The sequence below is a fragment of the Coregonus lavaretus genome (genome assembly GCF_964263955.1).
Source record: "Coregonus lavaretus genome assembly, chromosome: 7".
Classification (NCBI taxonomy): Eukaryota; Metazoa; Chordata; class Actinopteri; order Salmoniformes; family Salmonidae; genus Coregonus; species Coregonus lavaretus.
The window spans coordinates 9,058,369-9,067,475 of NC_139994.1; the positions used below are offsets into that span (position 1 = coordinate 9,058,369).

At 40.5% G+C, this 9,107-nt stretch overlaps 1 protein-coding gene across 2 annotated transcripts; it reads right to left on the reverse strand.

Moving 5' to 3' along the window:
• Positions 1–219: 219 nt before the first annotated feature.
• LOC311132279 (vacuolar protein sorting-associated protein 28 homolog) lies at positions 220–5,553 on the reverse strand. 2 transcript variants are annotated; one of them, XM_084165513.1, is made up of 10 exons: positions 5,423–5,553; positions 4,186–4,253; positions 3,507–3,535; positions 3,315–3,352; positions 3,130–3,219; positions 2,855–2,960; positions 2,547–2,648; positions 2,037–2,090; positions 1,650–1,741; positions 220–1,408 (listed from the first exon to the last, which is right to left on the reverse strand). In XM_084165513.1, the coding sequence occupies exons 2-10, from the start codon at positions 4,223–4,225 to the stop codon at positions 1,288–1,290; spliced, it is 672 nt and encodes a 223-aa protein (XP_084021639.1). In that variant the 5' UTR covers positions 4,226–4,253; positions 5,423–5,553; the 3' UTR covers positions 220–1,287. The 2 variants fall into 2 exon arrangements, with proteins under 2 accessions (XP_084021639.1, XP_084021638.1); XM_084165512.1 differs by lacking the exon at positions 5,423–5,553 and adding an exon at positions 4,872–4,925.
• Between the last annotated feature and the right edge of the window lie 3,554 nt (positions 5,554–9,107).

Consider the following 9,107-nt stretch of genomic DNA (forward strand, 5'->3'; position numbering starts at 1 on the left):
GCAAACAAGCATATCGGGTTCATTTTGTAATTGTTTGTCGTCTTGGAGACGCATCTTTAATGCTGCACGCGTTAAGACTGCTTTTAAAGGAGCCGTATTCTTTCTTTTCTGAACCGAGGAGCCTCATCAAGATGTCCAAGATACAAAGCAAAACGTGCAATGAATAACCATAGAATTCACACATAAATGTTAAAGCATGATAAAAGGCAGACACCAAAGTTGGAGGTAGATTTTTATTTCTACAAATGTTGTTACATGCTTTTATAAATTCTAAGTTGCATTATTTACAATGATAAATTTTAATAAATATGCTCTCCCAAAATATAATTGAGGGATGAAACACATTTAGTCAGCATCCCAAAAGGAAGAGGGAATTCTATGAATCCACCTGTCTCCATTGCCCACCTGATGCGGCCAAACCCTCACATCTAAAGAAAAGCTGAATTACGCACATTAACTGAAGTAGTAGTACTATTATATTTTTACTCATATCAAATTAGAAAAACAAAGTCATAGATAACAGCCACATTTCCTTCATCAGAGTGTTTCAACATAATCATCAATAAGGGTGCATTACATACAAATCATAACTATTTTAAGGCCCACCTGTCAAGCAAGTTAACCTAACCACCTGTTACAACTGGAGTTAAAGTAATAACCAGGAATAACCTCTACACAAGTTATTGGACTGTCTCGGAGTGCAGATGGGGAACAGAAACATACAAGATTTCACCAAAAATTGCAGTTCGTTCTTTTCTAAATGTTATTCCATCACTTGTCAAGGGATTATCCATCCCTTATCAAGCCAACCAAACATCTTAAACCATCTCAGGTCACTTTTTAAAAACATGTTTTATGTATCGTCTTCTGCTAAACTGACTTATTAAGGGATCAGACTCACTGGGCCTTGTGTTGATATGTCAAACCCAGTAGTAAACATAGTTCTATGTAGATTCAAGAATGCAGGCTGATATGAGCAGCCTTAACACAGTGCACCGTCACTCAGGCTGGAGAACTACAACTCAACAAGGCATCCAACTGAACAGGAGGAGCACCCCACTGGACAAAGCCACAGCATTGGATGCTGCCAAGAGTCTAGGTCAGAGTTCAAAAGGAGAAGACAGACAGGTACTGTACCAGAGATGGGAGGAACAAAGATACTATTCAATGGAATAATACAAAGCACAAACAGGGGAGATGACATCGGAGACGTGTAGAGAGGAGAGGAGGAAAGGGTAGTACAATGATATAGGAAAGGTGACAACAGTCCTGGATGATGTGGGTAGATTAGGAGGAGTGTAAGAAGCGGTTGAAGGCATTGTAGGCTGACTCCAGGTCAAACAGCATCTGGCGAACCTGGGAGTCGTCCAGCTCATCAGAGGCTGACATGCTGCTGAGAGTGGTCAACCTACAGAGGAGAACAAGCAACCCTTTACCTTCTGAATTACTATACTATTTTAGTGTTAAGTCTACTTTGTCATTCTTAGACAACAAGGGCTGGTTTCCCGGACACAGATTTAGACTAGTCCTAGTCTAAAGAGCATGGTCAATGAGGATTCTCCATTGAAAGTGCTTCTTAGTCTAAGACTAGGCTTAACCTGTGTCAGGGAAACCAGCCTTAAATGTGTGTAAGTGAGGTATATCTTTACCAGAGGCTGACTTTGTCCTTGGCCTCATTGTCTGGGGGCATGTTGCTCATTCTGTTCATGGTCTCAATTAGCTCTTTCAGGTCTGGTTGGATCTGAACAATTCAAACCAATAAATCAGACAATCAAACATAGGGCCTGGTGTTGTTCCTAACCACTTTACCTGACAGGTTATATGGCTGCGTTTACACAGGCAGCCCAATTCTGATCAGATCAGATCTTTTGCCAACTAATGGTGTTTTGACCAATCAGATCTTTTGCCAATAAATGGACAAAAATATTCAAACTGGGCTATGTAGACTATAAATAGGGAACCTGAGATTTTCCCAGCCCTAATTATAGGTGATATGTTGATGTTCATTGTCATTTGTCTCAGTCCGATCTATTTACCTCATCCATGGCCCGGATCTCCAGACGTAGCTTGTCCATCACAGTGATAAAGAGCTGGGGATAAGAGAGGAGAAACAGAGAGGCCAATAAATGTTTCACTGACTATTTCACTGTCTGTCAGCAACCTGAAATGTACTGCAGCACAAGCATACTCTTTAAAACGGGTGGTCCTATCAGTCCGAGCTTATGAAAGAGTTTGAGCGTTATATGTCCTATGATGCCAGCATATCAAGTAGTTCCTCTTTGTTCAGCGGCCCTGTTGGATCTTGGCAGGATTGATGTGGGATGCAATTTGCTGTGGCACTTAAGGGTGCAGCAACAGTGTTCTGGGACGAGTCAGAGAATGATTCAAATTAAGAAAATGACTTCATGCTGAAACAGAACGCACTTTATTATTCAATCGATATGGGGCCGCAAAGGCTTCAATGTTGGCCAAAAGCCCAAAGTGAACCCTGGGATTTAAATCACTCAGTCAGTGTTTAATGTCATGGGCATGGCGAAGAGACCTACCGATACAATATCTGCAATGCAGCGATTCAGGTTGCCCTTGTCATCCTTGATGGTGATTGGTCGATCCTCCTTGATTCGCTCCATAGCTAGCGGACAGTCAAGCTAATATAAAAGAGAAGGGAGAGGAGAACAATATATGACAAACCAATTTACTCATATTCAGACATTGTTCTATAGCTCAGCAGCCAGAAGAGTTGCCTAAAGCACGTACACATCTGGGATCAGCCACTATACATTCCATTGAATGGATTACATCTATCTGCAAGACCGGCACTCTACTCAAAGCAGTGTGACTGATATAAACTCACTCTGTACTTCCTGCAAAAGTCATCGATAGAACCCACGTCAGATCCCTGGACCTGTTTGAAAGCAGCCTTGTATTGCACCAGTAGCCTGGAACAAGCAGCCGTGTACCTGACGGAAACACAGAGTAATCAATCTCAAAACAGATTCTCATACTCTAATTTTGAAACAATCTCATACATATACAAACAAGATTTTCTAACACACACACACACCTTTATTTACAGTCTATGACACATACACACACATGCGTACAAAACCAATGAGAGTGTAAACTCACTCATTAGGGGTCACACAGTCTTTGATGTAAGCTTTCTCCAGGGCCTGAAGTGTCTTCACCACAGCAAACAGCTCTGCCATGTTGTCAAACCTTGATTAATACAAGAACAATGCTCAATTTTAACAATTCACCTTCATGGATTGTGAAAAGCTTACATCATTAATTTACAGTCAATGTTCACTTACTTCTCTCTTTCTCTTGCATTCTTGTACAATTTTACTTCCTAAAAAACAGACAAAACTGCATTATTTCTTCTTTCTGATAAAATGCAGGTACAAAAGCAGGTAACAGCAGCCAAATGAAAGATCTAAAAGAGCTCCACCAAATCTGCCATAAGAAGCAATTATGCAAACCCTACAAAACTTCACCCCACTTACCTCATACAATTCAGGTTTATTGGCAGGAGCTATAATGAAGAGAAATATTAAGGCATAACAGTCACAGATGCTTTATAAGTAAAGAAAATCTCTGATGATCATGTCTACAAAAAAGCCTGCTGTGCATCTGTGACTGTTTTAGGGCAAACTTAAAGTTCCAATGCAGCAGTTATCTCAATATCAAATAATTTATGGGTAACAATTAAGTACCTAGCAATTAGCTCCCTAGCAAAGAGCAATTTACAAGCAATGATTTTGCTAGGACTGTCTGGGAGTGGTCTGAGTGGGGAGGGAAAAACAGAAAAATTGCTGTTATTGGCAGAGTTTTGGAACCATTTCTTATTCATCTATTAACTAATTTACAAAACTCCATCCCACCAAAACAGGCAGAAATTTCAGGAGGTCTTTTCAAACAGCTCTTACACTAAAAGTGCATTATCATAATTTTCACAGTATTATTCCAACCTCAGTGTGGAAATATATATAAAACACAGGAAAATCACGTTTCTGACTGCACTAGGCCTTCAATATATAATAATATAAGCCATTTCACAGACGTTTTTATACAAAGCGACTAAGTCATGTGTGCATACATTTTACGTATGGGTGGTCCCAGGAATCGAATCCACTACCCTGGCATTACAAGCTCCATCATCTGAGCTACAAAGGACCAACTTACCCCCTCCCATACCTCCCGTGACAGCTACTCCGTGAAACATGGTGACTGCTGCTGTCTCACAACTTGATCTATTAAAGGTAATACATGTTACAGATGTATTTCAAATGCTTTAGCTATAAACAGTGTTGACAGCTAGGAAGGGCAGACAATCCAATAGCTAAGAGTTGGAGGATGACACTTCAGTAAGTGAACAACCGCCAATTAAAATACCTATCAAAGTGAATTCATTGACTAAACTGTGGCTGTAACGTTACAGATCTGCCATGTTTGCTAGCTAGTTAGCTAGCTACTGTCACTAGATAGCGAAGAGAGAAGTAATGCAGGAAGACCTCTCTTGGCTAGCAAACACGTAATGTAGCTTAGCTAGCAAACTACATGTTGCTAAATGAGTGGCGAATTCATCTAATTATAGATATTGGCAAGGGCCATGACAAGATAAATAGATATCAACAACATCCCAAAGTGATGAGATCATTTATGAAAAATAAGCTAGCTAAATAGCTAACGTTAGCATTTCCTTCGTGATTTATTTAGCCTAAACAAACACTTAAGGACACATTATATTGGCTGGATAAGTGAGGACAATTCACAATACACTGCTGGTACGGCGATTCAAATAGTATACACATGTTATTCGACCAATATCTGAATAATAAATCAACATTTGCTAAAAATATTCCACTCACCCCCTTGGCAAACTGACGTGACAGTGTAAACCGTTTACAGTCTATGTATGGTGTAAACACACCCCTCGCGGAACCAAAGGACCCACAGACGTCAAAACATAAGGTGCCCTTCTCTGCCTCACTTAAAGTCAGATCATTTGAAATAAGTATTAAAATACAAACAAGACTATTTAGAAACTTGTCACCACTTGACGAAATGTAGCTATATTAAAATTATATTTTCTACTGATATTTTCATAAAGTGAGTGAGAGGAGTTTTATAAGAACTATCTGGCGCGCGAAACTATAGCTTTGGTAGGTAAAAAAGCAAATTAGATAACATATATTTTAGCTCAATTGTGAAAAAAAGCTCTCCCCTAGTACCTCTACAGAATCTCTCTGATATACAAACTAAAGCTGGTATACGTTTTGACAAATGTCGTGGGTGTAGTTCCTGTTTCATAACAGTTTTATTTTGTAATCCAAAGAAACCGGGCATTTCAATGCAAATCGAAGAAGGCTGATTTCCAAAAGTATCATTCATTAGTGTATGCAAGCCTGTCCTTTCTTACCATGTAGACCTCCAAAGCGTAATCTCAGGCTTCAACACAGGAGGAGTGTGGGGTTTGGCTGGACACTGTAGACATCAATGGAAAGGCAAAACAGGGACTGTACCTTGGAAAACTTCTGTCCCATTGGTTCTGAACCAGTCAAAGGGTAATGTCTAGAATGGATCCAGTTTTTGTCAAATTAGCGTCAATTTCTTTTTTGCACTTTAGCAAACCCTAATCCTTTTCCTAGCCTTAACCTAATTCTCCTAACCTGCTACGTTACTTTTCCTGACCTGCTACAAAAAGTCAAATCTGTCCTTAATTGGATCCCTTCTAGCCATTACCCAGTCAAAGTGCTCAAAGTGAATGTTATGTCATGGAAACAAGATACTCCATTACTATGATTCTTTATCGTAATTATAGAGATAAATAGAGGACTCTAGTGCCCAAAAGCCTGTTTTAGCATTGGCAGCAACATTGAGGACTTTCACCATTTTTAAGTAGTCAACTTGGTGGGACTTCGTATGGGTTAAGGAAGGATCACATAATTCCGTCCAGGTCACCAGGAGGGATCAGCCAATTAATTATACTTGTAAGCAACATTCCATAACTGCATGCAGGCGGCAGTAAAACGCCAACCTTGGCTTTATAACTGTTCAAACAACACACTCCAGGTGGCAGTATGCACCTTTTCAGTTTGTTTGCCAACTCAGAAGTAGTAGAAGAAGACACTTGACTACTTCAAAATGGAAATGGCCTTAATGGCGTTGGCCGTGCTCTCTGACGCCATAATAGGACAGATACAATGATGCAATGTGTATCTAAGTCTATGATCGTAATAGACTATCTGTTTTCCTTGCTCTGAGCTTGTGGAGACAATGACTGAATACATTTTCCCAATTGTTATTTTAAAAACCCTTCATTTCACATTCTAGAGAAGGCCATTGCGACCCATCTCAAAACCACTGAATCCTCTGGCCCGGTCAGGAGGTTACAGTTTAGCAGTGGTGCTGAATTTTACACAGTCCAAAATCCAGATGCCTGTCACCAAACAGAGCTCCATATCCTGAACACCAGGTGGGTAGCAGCGTTCTGGATAAGTTGCAGGGGTTTGATGGCACAAGCGGGAAGCCCAGCCTACAGCGAGTTGCAGTAGTCCAGAAAGGAGATGACAAGTGCCTGGATTAGGACCTGCACTGCTTCCTGTGTGAGGTAGGGTCGTATGCTACCGATGTTGTAGAGCATGAACCTGCAGGAGCGAGTCACTGCTTTGATGTTTGTAGAGAACGACAGGGTGTTGCACAGGGCCACAGCATGTTTCTTTGCACTCTGGGAGGGGGATACCGTCTACAGAGCCATGTATGGATCCATTGGACCCCACACCTTCCACCTCCACCAGATGTGCCTCAACTTCACCCAGACATGTTAACATTGGGAGTGGGACCAAATGGAAACGTGCAGTGGGTTCAGAGTCAGGGGCACAGAGTACAGGAGCCCAACCCACCACCCTACAGATGAGCCCTGAGGGAGCAGGCTGTCAGTGGGACAGACAGAGCTTCAGGAAAAGAGCATATTGAGAGGAGGCCCATATGCCCCATCTAAACATGGACCATCAATCTGAGGAGTTGATGGAACCAGACAAAAAGAGGAGGCTCTCTGGGAACCTGCAGTCAGGAGGACCCTTGGAGTGCCTGTAGCAGCCCACAGTATAGTCAAGATCTAACCAGATTCCAGAAGAAGCCACTGCTCCAAAACCGCCATAAAAAAGCCAGACTACGGTTTGCAACTGCACATGGGGACAAAGATCGTACTTTTTGGAGAAATGTCCTCTGGTCTGATGAAACAAAAATAGAACTGTTCGGCCATAATGACCATTGTTATGTTTGGAGGAAAAAGGGGGTGCTTGCAAGCCGAAGAACACCATCCCAACCGTGAAGCACGGGGGTGGCAGCATCATGCTTTGGGGGTGCTTTGCTGCAGGAGGGACTGGTGCACTTCACAAATTAGATGGCATCATGAGGAAAGAAAATTATGTGGATATATTGAAGCAACATCTCAAGACATCAGTCAGGAAGTTAAAGCTTGGTCGCAAATGGGTCTTCCAAATGGACAATGACCCAAAGCATACTTCCAAAGTTGTGGCAAAATGGCTTAAAGACAACAAAGTCAAGGTATTGGAGTGGCCATCACAAAGCCCTGACCTCAATCCTATAGAAAATGTGTGGGCAGAACTGAAAAAGCGTGTGCGAGCAAGGAGGCCTACAAACCTGACTCAGTTACACCAGCTCTGTCAGGAGGAATGGGCCAAAATTCACCCAACTTATTGTGGGAAGCTTGTGGAAGGCTACCCGAAATGTTTGACCCAAGTTAAACAATTTAAAGGCAATGCTACCAAATACAAATTGAGTGTATGTAAACTTCTGACCCACTGGGAATGTGATGAAATAAAAAAAAGCTGAAATAAATCACTCTCTACTATTATTCTGACATTTCACATACTTAAAATAAAGTGGTGATCCTAACTGACCTAAGACAGGGAATTTTTACTAGGATTAAATGTCAGGAATTGTGAAAAACTGAGTTTAAATTTATTTGGCTAAGGTGTATCTAAACTTCCGACTTCAACTGTATGTGCATGTATGCTAGTGCATTTTTAAAAACATTTTAGTCATTTAGCAGACGCTCTTATAGTTAGTCAGTGCATACATTTCTTTACCCCATACTGGTCCCCAGTGGGAATCGAACCCACAACCCTGGCGTTGCAAGCGCCATGCTCTACCAACTGAGCTACACTGGACTGCAAACAGATGAATGAAATGATGAACATTTTAGGTTTTGTTTTGTGTGTTTAGGTTATAGGTTTAGGTTCCTAATGACTGGAATGTAATCACTTGTGTTGTTTGAACTATCACATACTTGAACATTTATTTGAGGTTTCCAGTTTCAATTCTCTGAACATTATAACTATTTTCCACCTTTATGGCACTGAATAAAATGAACCACAAAAAAATACATGATCAATTCCAAACCAATGTCAAGACATCACACAAGCATTAATGTTTTGATTTTATTTTGAAAAACGATAGACATTTACATACACTAAATTCACTGCTGGTTATGAATTAGAACATGTGACAAGCACTAACGGTGTATTTCCTCTCAAAATTACGGTGCTACTGAATGCATTTGTGCCCCAATACAAAATGCATTAAATAAATATAATTTTGAAATTTACAGTAGTGTATTCCGACTAACAGGTATATAGACATATCAAGAAGCTTCAGTGCGCATTGAACATGACGCAAACATTTCTCTCTATGTTGATTTGTATCCACGCATATTTAGGCTTACAAATGCAGTGCTGGTAACATTAGAACAATCTATTGGTGGTGATGCTACAACCATATATATTTGGGTTAGGCACATGAACGAGAGATAAGCAAGTTATATGTTACAAACGAGATATCAAATGCATGCAATTAAACTCTCGCTATTGATATCCTTCACTTTTTTTACCTTCCATTTCACTATGACAATTACATTTGCTTGAGTAATAGTGACATCTAGTCTGCTATCAATGCAATATACACTGAACAAAAATATAAACGCAACATGTAAAGTGTTGGTCCCATGTTTATGAGCTGAAATAAAAGACCCCAGAAATGTTCCATAAGCACAAAAAGCTTATTTCTCTCAAATTATGTGC